Raw genomic sequence first — 15,393 nt, 5'->3', positions numbered from 1 at the left:
AAGTAATTGTATAAGATGAAAACAAATGAGATGAGAATTCAATTAAACTTTAAGGACATATGCATGTGTAAACTAAACAAAGCGTCAAAAGTATGATTAACTGCTTAATGCAGTAAATAATTTTGCTAGGGGCCTTGTTAAAAATTAATCAGGTTTTAAGCATAAGTACAAAAAAATGTATTTTCAGCAGCAGCAACAGCAGAAAAAAGGGTCATACACACATTGAGTTAATACCCTCCACTTGGCCTATAAAACACTTTACATTTAGCAACAACGGACTTGTTCCCTGCAGTATTCATGTAACGACCTGACCAAACTTGCCATATCGAAACATTTCCCAGTAAGTTTAACTATGGCAAGTGATAATTAACAGCAACACTGTACACATCAATAACTTTCATCTCGTATATCGCTATACCCTTCTTTGACAACTGCATTTCAAAATTAAAAGTGCAATGGCCTGGAGGTGGCATCACCATTATGCTATGCGATAAGTGCATGGCCACAGCTGATATTATCAATGGTAGTCACCATCCTATTTCAATGTATTATTTTTTATAGGTTTCACAAACCCATTATTGAGCTCAACCTTAAGGCCAGAATCCTTCCAATGGGTGTACAAAATAGCATTTTAGCATGGGCAAAGGTCTTTCACACATGCAGTCATTACACAACTGGCAAAATAACCATTTAGGAGACATGAGAACTGATCACAAATCGGTGGGTAAATTGTCACAAAGGAATGGTGTCCCTGATAAGTAAAGTTACCTTATTTTCTGCTGCTGGGCAGTGGTTTATGTAAAAGTTGACACCACACACTGCCTAGCTGCTTTTTACAATGCAAGTCTTAGAAATTATTCATTTAAGTTTGCCAAATTTTGGCATGCTATACAATATAATTTTTTAAATCCGAAAATTGTGCAGAAATTACACTTATTACATGAAGCTCGCAGACACAGCATTGTAACAGTGCATGACATATATTGTGGGGAAATGTTTAGACACCTTTGCATGGTAAGTACCGTAAACAAATTATGAAAGTAATGTAATGGTGTACTGTATTATATAACAGTAATACAGAACAACACTTTAGATCTATTTTAAAAACACAATTGATGTCAAAAAATGTAAAAGTCCTTTCGAAACATACCAAAGCACAGCATTCAAAAATAAATAATAAACTAACAATATCATTTTCAGAAATACAATACAAAGCAGTAAAACAGTGCTTTGTATTGTAACACAGAACAAAACTTTAAACCCTATTTCCCAAGAGTGTTACAAGAGAGAATATAAAGCATTATTATAGCTTTTCAACTTAAAAAAAAAAATCTTTGACAATATTGTATTTAATATATGGCAGACATTTTCCCTCTCATGTAAGGAAAACAAACGCTCTTGTATAACCGGCAGGGATACTGCTCAGTAAAAGTATCACTTAAAAATACTTCCAAATCTCTTCCTCATTCCGTACATTTCAAAAAATCTATGAAAGGCTCTCACATTGATCTCTCATTGCAATGTTTTCATTACAATGCTGGTCGCCTGGAGGACTTGCTTCTGAAAGCCATTGGTATGAGACGAGTGTGTCAAGTAAGGCTGAATTTGAGAATGTTGGTTTATCATTTGAGGTAGAAAACATGTTGGTAAAAAAAATACCATGCTGTATTGCAGTTACCAAACATTCACAACTGCACTTTCAAAGGTTTACTCATGCATAGCGATACAACGAGTACTACATTGGCATACGACTGTAATTATGTTTGCATAAAATACCGCTTATGCTACCGTTAACGTGTATGGCTATAGGCTATGTTAGCTCCCATGGTGTTCCCTGATGTCACCTTTCATTAACTGTAAAACAAACGTCTAAGGATCTCCATTTATCACGAAATTTTGTAAAAATGTATCTGTGTACATACCATGAAGTAAACAGGCATTTCTTAAATCATGTCAGTCGGAAGTGCATTTAATATACAGCCTTCATTGCACTGCTATATTTTCTGAAAAGGTGACAATCACGTCCATTTACCCCGAATCAGAATGTTTACAACACTTCCAGGAACCTACTTTCCGAGGATGTGGCTATCAAAGCAATCACGTTCTTATTGAAAACTGTTTATAAATAAGCACGTGTTGTAGATATTGAAAGGGTTTAATATAAAAAAAAACAATGGGCGTTTTTTTTTAATAGGCAAAACTGGAAGGGTATACTGAGGGATTTCTCATTGTACCACTCTTGATCCCACATGGGTTGTTAGTTATGGTCGCCACCTCTGAGCTATGAAAAACCAAGGGCATATCATGAGAGGAAGAAGAATATATCATTATGCCAGAAGAGAGAACTAGATGTCAATGCATTATCTTGAGCGGTGTATTATTATTATTCAATTGATAATAACTGGGACTTTTAATGTTCCAGGAACACTTCGAGATTTCACAGGACAACTACGTTAAAAAGAGGATAATCCTGGGAAAACAAGGACAGGTGGCAACCCTCATCATAGTACCTCATCCGTGTTTTAGCGGAAAAACTTGAGTTTGTCTTGAAGCCACTCTTCTGTGAGCTCCTCCACACTGCGGATCTCAAACACCTGATGGGGAGAGTGAGTGAGGCAATACATCTGCAACTAATAGGCATGTAACGAGACAGAACATCGAGGACAGTACAAGTGAGGCAGTTGGTTTACACGAGACAGACATTTCTACCAAGTATATACAAGCCAAATCATGGTGGGGGCATCATTGACTACAGGCCTACGATTTAAACAACAAAATAAAACAATCTTAATTTAGGAGCTTTCGTGACTGCAGGAATTATTCTTTGGTTCTTTTCGGTTAAGTCACGTCTAAAAATAAAATAATAAATTAAAATAACATATTACGACGTTTCGATTGCAACACAAGCAATCATCATCAGGTATAAAAGAAATAGCAACAAAAAATCTAACTAGAAAACTATAGACAGACATACAAGCAGACAGACATCACAACGGCACACAGAGAGAGGACACACATCGGCACAAAGAGAGGGGTTGTCTCTATGACGGTCCCTTAAATATAGAGAGGGGGGGCGAGAACGGAGAGAGGGAGGGGGCAGAGAGAATTAGCATATCAATGAGTGTACGCCAACGTACTGCTGCTGCTGCAAGTAAGATGACAATGTGGAACGCGCACGCAAAATTGAAAACTAGGAGACAGGCACACGAAAATTAAATAACCCAGCAAAATATCGAAATGTGATGTAATACAACACAGAGAGTCGGTTAACACACAATTAACGCATAGCCTGGTTGATTACGTGTTTCAAAATTTGCTAAGTTAGAATTTTAAGTGTGAAAATTCCAAAGAGAGGACACAGGCAGAGAGAACAAATAGCCAGAAAGAAAAAGGATAAGCTTAAAACTTCCCCGTAGAAGTGGTTCAATCTTAATTTAGGAGCTTTCGTGACTGCAGGAATTATTCTTTGGTTCTTTTCGGTTAAGTCACGTCTAAAAATAAAATAATAAATTAAAATAACATATTACGACGTTTCGATTGCAACACAAGCAATCATCATCAGGTATAAAAGAAATAGCAACAAAAAATCTAACTAGAAAACTATAGACAGACATACAAGCAGACAGACATCACAACGGCACACAGAGAGAGGACACACATCGGCACAAAGAGAGGGGTTGTCTCTATGACGGTCCCTTAAATATAGAGAGGGGGGGCGAGAACGGAGAGAGGGAGGGGGCAGAGAGAATTAGCATATCAATGAGTGTACGCCAACGTACTGCTGCTGCTGCAAGTAAGATGACAATGTGGAACGCGCACGCAAAATTGAAAACTAGGAGACAGGCACACGAAAATTAAATAACCCAGCAAAATATCGAAATGTGATGTAATACAACACAGAGAGTCGGTTAACACACAATTAACGCATAGCCTGGTTGATTACGTGTTTCAATCGAAACGTCGTAATATGTTATTTTAATTTATTATTTTATTTTTAGACGTGACTTAACCGAAAAGAACCAAAGAATAATTCCTGCAGTCACGAAAGCTCCTAAATTAAGATTGAACCACTTCTACGGGGAAGTTTTAAGCTTATCCTTTTTCTTTCTGGCTATTTGTTCTCTCTGCCTGTGTCCTCTCTTTGGAATTTTCACACTTAAAATTCTAACTTAGCAAATTTTGAAACACGTAATCAACCAGGCTATGCGTTAATTGTGTGTTAACCGACTCTCTGTGTTGTATTACATCACATTTCGATATTTTGCTGGGTTATTTAATTTTCGTGTGCCTGTCTCCTAGTTTTCAATTTTGCGTGCGCGTTCCACATTGTCATCTTACTTGCAGCAGCAGCAGCAGTACGTTGGCGTACACTCATTGATATGCTAATTCTCTCTGCCCCCTCCCTCTCTCCGTTCTCGCCCCCCCTCTCTATATTTAAGGGACCGTCATAGAGACAACCCCTCTCTTTGTGCCGATGTGTGTCCTCTCTCTGTGTGCCGTTGTGATGTCTGTCTGCTTGTATGTCTGTCTATAGTTTTCTAGTTAGATTTTTTGTTGCTATTTCTTTTATACCTGATGATGATTGCTTGTGTTGCAATCGAAACGTCGTAATATGTTATTTTAATTTATTATTTTATTTTTAGACGTGACTTAACCGAAAAGAACCAAAAAATAAAACAAATACATATATTGTAAATTAAACTCCCACATGGCTTTGGGGGGGCCCTTATAAAGCAGTGGATTGGCAAAAGGGGCTACACATACACATTTCCACCTCAAAATAATACCTCGCAGATGTTGCTTTGGAATGTTTTACAAAATTGCACAGTCCTGCAATGGATGTCGAGTACACCTTGATGACAATTCCTGACTTTTCTGTATGTAACATGCATGCACCTGTGCTGACCTTTATACAGGATTTTTGTTTTAAATAACAAGTATAAAGATCAATGTTCTATAATACTATAGTGATTCAGAATTTAATCAAGTGGTATCACCAAATCTCATCAGGGTTGCTTTATAGTCTAATTATGCCCATTTCCACATCTGAATATGGCATTTATATTTCTTTATTGAGCAATGCATCTTTATACTCTGTTCCACACACATAATACACCGAATGTTCTTGCAACATTAATGCAGGAATGTTTATTCCGCCTGCAAATGGTTTTTAAGCATGTTGCGAGAAAATGTCACACTATAAGTGGACTGACCCAGTAACATCACATTAAGTATGAATTAATCAATGGCCGACCACATAAATTGCTGTAACATCATTAACGACACGGTGAAAGTTAGTTATTCCGATAATTTTTCCAAGGAGCAGGAGGTCATAGGGAATGGGGGGGGTAAAACCTAAAATACAATTATTAACAAGAAGTAAAAAGATATAATATATTACAATTGATTCAGTGATTGCAGTGCAATATAAACATATGTAGGGTGTTCATGAAGGTATCATCCATTAAAGAATTAAAATATGACCATACATTGAGTTCGGTCAATACAACTATATATACACACACACGGGACTGAATATTTTATTGTACGAGTTTTCTATAAATTTCCAGCTGTCTGCCATAGAGTGGGATACACAAATCATTTTGAGATATGTTAGTCCTATGTATTCACTAACATCCCCGGTGTGAATGTCTTGAATGCGTCTCTTACATGCTGTTCAAGATCGCTGCAGCTTTTGTCAATATGATTATAGTTATTTAATATTGGATATGATAATATAATCTGTGCATTGAAAGTATTTTTTCTGACGGAAACATTTGCCAGAAATGTAAACGCGCTCATATGTGTCATGAAATTATTAGGTATCACATAAACAAGCATTTGGGTTTAACAGGAATCCACTTTACTGCAAAATTATTTAATATTTCAAACCGTTCAACGTGTATACACAAAACAGTGCTACCATCATACGTTTCTAAGAAACCCTACTTATCAGTTTGGAACACTGGCTTGTATGGCCACAGAATAATCTAAGAAATGACAGATGAACACTATACTCTTTGTTTTTTTCGGTCAAGTAATGTAGGTTAAAAAAAGGAAAAACAAATAAGCACTAGCTGTTGAACAAATGCATAGACAGTGACAATAAGCACTGTTAAAAAAACGGATTGCTGATGCAAATGCTGAAGCATGCGAACGCAACCAGATTTCCATTTTGCTTGTACTCACACACATTCATGTTGGCAAGCCATTGCTCAGCATTGCACAGCATTGCACGGGATGCATTACGCAAGCTGCCGAACGTGACCAAAAATGCCGGTCAGCTTTGGGTTCAAAGTCTTCCCTGAATGATCCTGAGTATAAGAGCAGTTGGCGGTGTAACATCACTGTATAGCATGCGGGATAACGCGTGCAGATAGGACTGCATTTCTTTCTCGAGCAGTCATCACAACTGAATGCTGGATGAAAGAGAGACGGAGCCTCTTGTTAGGCAAGACTGCAGCCCGAAAACAAGTAGACTGCTTGTCGTCGACCGATGCGATTTTAACCATCAACATGCTGCAGCGTGGCATGACACAACATGCCACTGTTCATTTTTATAAGATTTTTTTTTTTACAAAACCAAACCTGTCTCACGGGTTTTATATTGGCCCATTAAAACTAACGATGACAATCCCGTTGCTTCCTGTGGCCACGCTATGAGCTAGTAAGAATGGTAGAAGAAAGTGACATCACGAGATTGGAGAGGCAATTCTGTGGCGAGGTTGGTCCGTATTCGCACGTACACACACCACACACACACACGGGAGTGAGTGTGCACTCACGGGCGAGGTCGGCTACAATTACCAAATTGACCCGGTAGGGGGCACAAGCCCCTCTTGTTGAATAAAAAAAGCCATGAACAAAAGGGATAGTGATGACGGTACCTTTACCAGTTGTGACCCACACCCCCATCCCTCGCCCTTAGGAAATCTAAAATAAAATGGGAGATACTGCACAATGCATTGTCAATGCACTGTGTATCCCTGTTGCATACCTTGGTGAGCTCTGCTGTTTGTACCAGCGTGTTCTTGCTGCCAGCGTACATCATCTGCTGCTCGGGCTTGCAGCCTAAAACAACGACACGCACAGGGAGTTTTCGTCCGACAACTAAGGGCATCCCAGACATCCACACGCGTGTGTTTTATATCAACCACAACAACCTGATGTTTTGCCTTCATTCATGGAAAATTAAAGACAAACCGTAGTGTGGCTGTGGCTATGCCACCCCAACTATGGACCATAGACTAAACCACTGTCACCTGCGCTACTTCAATCGAAGAGCAGCAAAATTACACGAACTCTCTTCTGAAGACCTCTCCTGGCTATCACACCTCGACATTGGCATTTAACTCCTGAACATATCGCTGTACGCAATAGAGATCCTGATGTTAACTTCGTTATAATCACCATTTCATTGGGACAGAATAATTGACTGCAGCACGGTACGTGAATATATGTGATACATCTCGAAAGTACAATTTGATAAAATGACTAGAAACGAACACCACTATGATCACAGTGACGTGCACACTTCTTATTTTGTATGGCTAGTAAGCAACAGTTTGTATAGATGTCATAGTTGAATGGTAAGGTCATTCAATCAATCCAAGGCGACAGTAAATGCTGTATGGATTGCAGTGATACCGTGCAGACTAATGCATGTGCACAAGTGCAGTCACTTACCCAGGGGACTGCAGAAAATGAAACACAGTGGGTAGGATATCCGTCCATCCGTGTGGTGGTATTTGTAGCTGTACAGGATGAATGTGAAATGCAGTCAAGGACCTACAACAGCATCTGATATATCACACTTCTTTAATGTCGATAAAATAAAATGGGGGGGGGACATCTCTTTACAGCACGTATGCCAGTGTCAACCATGTCAACTGAAGGTAACACATAACTTAACAATCACGTAGAAAAAAGTATAATTTCATCTCAAAGAAAAGATATTGGAGATGACAACTTATCTTCTTGAAAGTATAAGGAAAAGAAACGAGAGTGCATTGCTTAAGTTGGAAAATATCGATGACAATAATTTATTGATATGAGGTCATGTTGGTTTGCGAAATAAGATTGTCAGGTTCAAGCGTATCTACTCAAAGTCATTAACCCTTTCCCGATCTAGAGATATAAATACGATGTGTAACAGGGGCAAATAATAGGCCTTACTCTCCATCAACAAGAGATATGCTGCGAATAATATTAACCATCACACTGATGACTTAGCCATGAAGTTATACTGGCTGACCAGTTAGACCAATGGAAGCTTTTTAGACACACATTGATACCTTGTTGTATTTATATATTAATTACGTAACTGTCTTTAAATGTTAACATTAATCTCTGAAGTCTGAACAGTATGGCCCATGCAACAGGTGAAGTTATCCGCGGTTTTGAAAGGAGTGACAGAGTGATCTTATTTTCGCAATACAGGAACCAGTCTCTAAGCTTGCTTGTTGTTTTCAATGTGAAGCTCCACATCACGTCCAGCTGGCTGCTGCGCATGCACTGACTCATCGGCTATCACAGCCAAGTCGAGTGATCAGAATTACAGTTAGCCTCATGTGAGATTCCACAGACTGCTGTTTTCAAGGATATCTGGGCTGCCTTTCTGGCAACTCTTCCTTGAGGTCCTCCGGAGATATGTCCTGATAGTTCCAGTTGCACAGACAAAACGTTAATAAACCATGAATGTCTTGCAGAATACACACGTCTATTTAATCCAGTATTCTACAAATAGCCTCTCAGCTGGAAATTCTGGGGATTAATAATTTTCACCCAAGTATATTTACAAGAATTAAGTATTCAAAGTATTTACCTAAACAGAATGGTTTTTTTTTGTTTAAACATCTGCCAAACCTGACATATAGGTAGTTTTACCTTCTGACTTAAAACTTTCGTGACTGCAGGAATTAATATTCTTTGGTTATTTCGGTAAAGTCACGTAGATAGAAAAATAATATAAAGAAAGTGAATAAAATAAATAAAATAAAAAACATTAGCTGCCCCGCCCATGCTGCTGACACTTGGGCTACGCCCATTTTAAACCTTTATAAACAGTTTGCCTTTAGAGGCGAACCCCCTTTTCCTCACGGCCGTTGGTGTTGCGATCCAAACGTCGTGGTTTTAGTTTTTAATTTTTATTATTTTTATTCACTTTATTTTTATTTTTCTATCTATGTGACTTTACCGAAAGAACCAAAGAATAGGTTAACCTTCATTTTGAATAGTCACTAATGCTTTTCTCTAATTGCTTGAAATGTAACAAGTCGGAAGTAAACAATACTAAAATAGTATGCCTCAAAAGTCAAACACAACACAAGATTTGATCTATTTAGCATTTGGCTATTGAGTGGCAGCAGGTTACAGAGTTTTATTGTAATTGTTCAACATTTCTACAAACCAAAAGCAAAGAGTTAGATTTTTCAATGCTGAATTAGCATAAAAAGAGGATAATTTAAGAAACAGTTTTTATACAACCCTTGAAATTAAAATGTACAGCCTACAATCAAGTGAACTGTGTGCTAATCTAATTAATTATGATAATATATGTACTGTACAGCCCTGTATAAATCCACTTCTGAATTAAGGCCATCCCACACCATGTCGGCGAAGGGAGGAGGCGGCCTCTGTTTCAGATATCACTCGCCAATAATGTCAGCTGTGGCTGAGGATCGACTGATGTAACCTGGGCTATAAAACATGACCTGGAAATTGTATATGCAATATTCCCTGCAAACGCATATATACAAAATACTAATGTAAACAACATTATGTTTATACAGCAGTTATAGGCCTTACATTCACTGATAAACACTAAAGCCAGCGATGATTTGCTGTGACATGTAATTATAATTTGGCATTACTAGTAATTTTCAAAATTCTTGTGGTAAAATGTTCAATTATGACATTTAGCTTTTTTTACAGATAGTATTTTTTTTAATTAAGTGTTTGTTTTTATAATTAATACAAACTATGGCACATGTGATAGATACTAAAGACTAATTGGACCGACACGCTTGCAAATTATACGTTCCAGCTCAAGCGAGTTTCCAGGTGAAACATTTTAATCAATAAATATAACATTGTAATTACTAAATATGAACATTGTACCTCATACTCTTCCTCCATCACCACCACTTGGCGGTCCTTGTCAATCTTCACTGTAAAACAGGCTCTTTGTTTAAGCAAACCAGTAGACACATGCAATAAAACATCGAATAAAACGTGGAAAACAAACCATTCCTTCTCAGTAGGAAACAAACAATCGACAATGTTCGCCAATGTCCTTTTACTCATGTAAAAAACATAACCTTTAAATATGTAAGAGCATGAATTCACCACTACAGTGCTATATTGTCTGTGCCTTTTAAATTAGATATTGTAAGCATGCAAATGAATAATTCACTGAAGGAGACACGCAATACGGGTTAAGCAACATATTTCTTAACATATGTTGCTTCACAAAAGAGGTGGCGGCCATTCATAGCTGTTTTGGTCAGAAACGCAGCGTATTAATTCCCCAAAATACCCCTGGAAATAATGCTCCTCGCTGATTACTCTCTGTCCATACACAACAGCTGTGCACTGTGCATGGTCTAATCACATGATTGCACACATGTGAATAGATATCCAATGATTTACATGATCGTCCCAAGGGCAATAAAATGTATTTATGATGGAGCATTGTTTTATGAGTGGAACATATCACAAAAATTGGGACATTACTCAGTGGCACCGTAGCCTTGTGGCGAGTTTGCATTTACACACGCTCAAGGGAAGCAAATGCTCGACAAGATAAGGTGTTTTGTACATTTGCATAAGACTTACTTTAACCCACAATGATAACGTTATTTCCACCCGGTAACGACTACCACATACAATAAGGTAAGGTAAGCATTACTCCACACTGGCAAACATTCCTAACATAAAAATGGGTTTTAAATAAGATACGTGTGTGTTTGTACACGGCATGCAAAACGTATTATCTATAGTATATGAACTGCAATAACTCAAGGCATTCTGGCTGTAAAATATTGATCCAGTCACCAACATAGGAGCATCCTGCACATGTTATTCCTTCTGCTTAAGTAGCAATAGTTAACATCAACGACCATGGGTCAACGGTCGAACTTTATCAGTGCTCCAGAGTATTGAGAGTTAAGAGTATTTTGTATTTGAGATTCGTAAAAAAAAAGCTTCAACATGAGTGGGCCAAATGCACTTCCTTTGCAGACATGTTTTGCACCGTTTATCGTGCGATTACAGACCAATGGATGTTATCTAAAGAAACATGTTTTGGTCTCTGGGATATGTTATGCTGGCATAGATTTAACGTTCAAAATGACGTAAAACCTCACCCCTATCAGTTGCGTGACTTGAATACAATCAATGTAAATGGCACAATCTTACTTTAACCGATGATGGTGCTCATAAAATAATGTAGGGTATTAGTCCACTGTTAGATTGAAACCCTATATATATCAAAGGTGTGCCACAATCATTGCATGGAATACCTGATAACTGTGGTTAATATTTAAATACATATTCCTGTGTAACATAATAGTCAGAGCTACTTTTTTACGTTTACATATTTCCAATAACTATTTTGCCTGTTTATATATAAAAAAAAAACTGAAGAAACTTAACATTTCTATGAATTGGCATTGATTATTTAGTTGCCATTTGCCAGTTTCAATGTATGATTAAAGAAAAATAAACTGCCACATTAATAAAAAAAACAATATCTACAGTAGAACATCTTTTGGTGTGGTTTCTTCCAGAAATGTATTAAAAAAAAAAAATGTTTAACACGTAGGCTGATTTAAGAAATATTATTCTCATTTAATTGCACTAACAAATGTTTAAAAAAGACCATCTCGACACCTGGATGAAGGCAGAAAAATCGGATTTATAACACCAAAGATTGTTTGGTATGTTTATAAAAAAATATATTAAAGTAAAACCAAATCTGCATTAACCTTGTCTTTGGTAATATTTAAAGGCAAATGTTTAACTGTGGAAAATGCAGAACTAGTGTGTATACAGTGCACGTATATTATCAGTGCACAGATGAGTGTTGGCTCACTTATGATGGCCGCATTGGTGGTCTCTTTGCGGAAGCGAAATTTCTTCAACTTGTCTTTCAAGCCTTGGTCAACCTCGCACACCACCAGGGACTCCGTCTTCAAAGCAATGTCACCCACAGGCATACATACATGTGACGTTTTATTGCCGTTTCATTGTCACCTCTTTTCATAAACGTTTCAATGCATACACCTTATATAGCTAACTGCAATGTGCTGTCCAGTTTAAAGGTTGGAAACGTGGCACACTATTAAGACCAAGAGTTAAACAATACCGTTCTAATCTTTTACAGACAGCAATCCCACGAATAAGAGTAGACAAAATATGTATATAATCTTTTACGATAATAATGATACAGTAACGTGTATATGACCAGCCCTTTATCAATCCACTGCTGGATGAGGGACCTCCACACATGCCGTGTGGGTCATTGGGATTCAATTACCATGGTTTACCTAGGTGGTCAGTGCATGTTGATCACTTGCCTTATAAACTAATTTTAGATCCATAATTTAACCAGTTAGTGATTTAAACAGCACAGCAAATTTTGGGCGGTATATTTCTTGTTGCTTATGAATCGAACGAAAAGTTGGCGAACGACACTGGAGAACAGTTGAACACTTTCCACAACTCACCGACTTACCTGCAACCTTTTAAAATCTCCACTTAATTTTGTGGCTATAAAAAAAACTGCTTGCGTTACCAAATATAAGAGAGATTCAGATGTTGTATTCTGCCGAGGGGTGACTGCATGCGTTCAGCAATTTTTTGACGCTTATTTATTTATTTTCCAATTCATTTTATCCCATTCAGGCTATGAAAAGAACGGCGTGTTTATATTCTGTTGGAGCCAAGAACACTGTACTTTTTTTTATTTGCAAGGAACAAAAGGTCAATCTGAGACGGGCAAACACTTCTCTATTGATCGACTTGACACTAATGCTGAGCGGCAATGGGGGATGCCAATATGCCACAATGAAGCACTGTATTAAAGCGTCTAAAGATACATGTACAGCCCTTTGTTAATCCACTACAGGATGAGGACCTGCACATGCCGTGTGGGTCATGGGGGTTATGTGGTCATACTTTACTATACTGGAAACAAAGGAGTAGAGTCCCACAAGTTGATTTGCTGCACTGCTCTCTGCTGCCCACCAAAAGCTCCAGAAGCCCTACGACAACCTGTTTGAGCAATCGTGGTCACCCATCCAAGCACTATCCATGCTTAACCCTGCTCAGTTTCCAATCATTGAAAATGTGAAAAGTGAAAATACTAAACCTTTTTAAGGATGCCTCAACAATATAAAACTCGATGTATATAGCACATTTGGAGCTCGCAGATTGTTAAATAACAGTGTTATGAGAGATGATGGTGACTTGGGGAGGCATATCGACCATGGCTGATCATGACATAACAAAAACGAAGTGAAACATATGTTGTATTACACTGTAAAAAGTTAGATGTTTCACAAGTCTTTAACTAGGCTAAAAATCAAGCAATTGAACTTTGACTCTACAGTACTTACAATGTGCCCTTTGAAAAACCTGGCATGGACATTTATGCTCTCAAGCGGTGGCTCCGTTAATCAAGAAATGTGCAAAGGCTTATGGAAAACTAAACGCTCATTAAAAATTTGCAACACACTTTCTCGTGGGGTTGCACCATGCAGTGGTGAATGAACAGACCAGTGTTCATCGCAGCGTTAAGATTTAAGAAGGCGCATCGTATGCACCTTTGGCATATCTCACGCAAGTCTACCCGATGTTCTTTTATTCCCACCGAGCTGACACAGTTACTGATATTCTGAAAACTGACAGATAGGACCCACTTGATTTGACATGTTGAAGCTTTTAATCCATTGAACTCCTCTATGAGAATAGAAATGTGGCCATTCAGATCCTCTTACCCTGAAACGCCAGCAAATATACCATTCGTTTATAATTATCCATCAGTTGGTAGTACAACAAATGGGTTCGTGAACAATCTGTGTGGATATCCGTTATCCCTTCTTATGTGTGGGTTTTCTTCAAGTACTGTACTGCAGCGTCCTCCAAAAACCAAAACAATAATTTGTCAATTGGCCAAACAACCCAGTAGAGGAGGAACCTCATGAAAAAGCCTGAAGGCTCAATATTTCCTGGATAAAAGGCCAAAGTGTTACCCATCGTGTTAAATCCATCGTAGCGTCCGCAATTTTTTTGCAGGTTAATTAGAAAATGAATCCTAACCGCACTGAGCTAATTTCATGTCTAGGAGCGGATAACGATCTGCCAATAGCACCCCAATATACACGCGGATAAGAGGAATTCCAGTTATACTGTACTCTCCTATTTCCCAGTACATCTATAAATATTACATTTATCTCTATTGTCCCACGGCTCTCACCAGGCAGCGTGACACGCCAAATTAGAAACCCCAATAACGCGCCTCGTGCCATGCCTCCAAAACAGCTGCCAGGGCACTCCTTCAAAAAGCTTCCCCCACACCCCCGACAGAGCTTCTTCACGTAACCCGCACAACTCACAAATAGCGGTGGTGAAACAATGGACTTTATTCTCCGATTTACACAAGACTCGGGAAAGTGAGATTGCACACCCCCAACCAACAAAACCCTTGCCCGCTGGAAGTAAAGTGAAACAAAACTGTTCTGCATCCACGACTTTTGCTTTAAAACACCGGTGCGTCTTACAATCCGGAGAATACGGTATCCGATTAAATGTATTCACTTAAACAACGTTAAGCCCAGAACAAACTTGCAGACCATGTTAATTGAAGACTTGTAGCGTACATCTCTCACCATGTCGTCGTGGAAGACGCGTCCCTTGGAAGAAGAGCGATGGTTGAGCTGCTGCTGCTGCTGCACGGCACGAAAAGCCCTCCTCCTCCTGCCGCTCTAAGTCGTCTGTCAGCAGCAGCAGCTGCTCCTGCACGCAGCCGGATCCCCGACTCCCCCCGCCTTCAGCTTCCTCCTCCCCTCCACCACCATCATCATCATCATGACGTTTCCTCCTCCTCCCCTCCACCACCACCATCATCACATCTCATTCTTCCCTCCACCACTACCGTCACGTCTCCTCCTCCTCCCTTCTACCACCATCATATCTCCTCCTCCGTTCCAACACCATCACATCTCCCTTTCACCACCATCACGTCTCATCCTCCCTTCCACCACCATCACATCTCCTCCCTTCCACCACCATCACCTCTCCTCATCCCTTCCACCAACATCTCCACCCTTCCACCACCATCACATCTCCTCATCCCTTCCACCAACATCTCCACCCTTCCACCACCATCAC

The 15,393-nt window shown here is 38.9% G+C and overlaps 1 protein-coding gene across 1 annotated transcript; it reads right to left on the bottom strand.

Annotated features, from left to right (window-relative positions):
- Positions 1-548: 548 nt before the first annotated feature.
- Positions 549-15,046, bottom strand: LOC144719871 (glia maturation factor gamma-like). The gene is made up of 7 exons (XM_078596138.1): positions 14,892-15,046; positions 12,095-12,191; positions 10,120-10,169; positions 8,605-8,654; positions 7,687-7,769; positions 6,998-7,071; positions 549-2,594 (listed from the first exon to the last, which is right to left on the bottom strand). Exons 1-7 carry the CDS (start codon positions 14,892-14,894, stop codon positions 2,523-2,525), a joined length of 429 nt encoding a protein of 142 aa, XP_078452264.1. The 5' UTR covers positions 14,895-15,046; the 3' UTR covers positions 549-2,522.
- Between the last annotated feature and the right edge of the window lie 347 nt (positions 15,047-15,393).

Source organism: Lampetra planeri, chromosome 7 (assembly GCF_965212315.1).
Source record: "Lampetra planeri chromosome 7, kcLamPlan1.2.h2, whole genome shotgun sequence".
NCBI lineage: Eukaryota > Metazoa > Chordata > Hyperoartia > Petromyzontiformes > Petromyzontidae > Lampetra > Lampetra planeri.
The sequence above is the reverse complement of the archived record's forward strand: the minus strand, read 5'-3'. Positions and strand labels throughout refer to the sequence as shown.

Coding starts and splice junctions, on each gene's coding strand:
- LOC144719871 (XM_078596138.1), bottom strand. Junction 7,770..8,604: donor TTGCCAGAAAGGCAGCCCAG/ATATCCTTGAAA, acceptor ACTGCATTTCAC/ATTCATCCTGTACAGCTACA. Junction 2,595..6,997: donor AAACAGCAGAGCTCACCAAG/GTATGCAACAGG, acceptor TCTCCCCATCAG/GTGTTTGAGATCCGCAGTGT.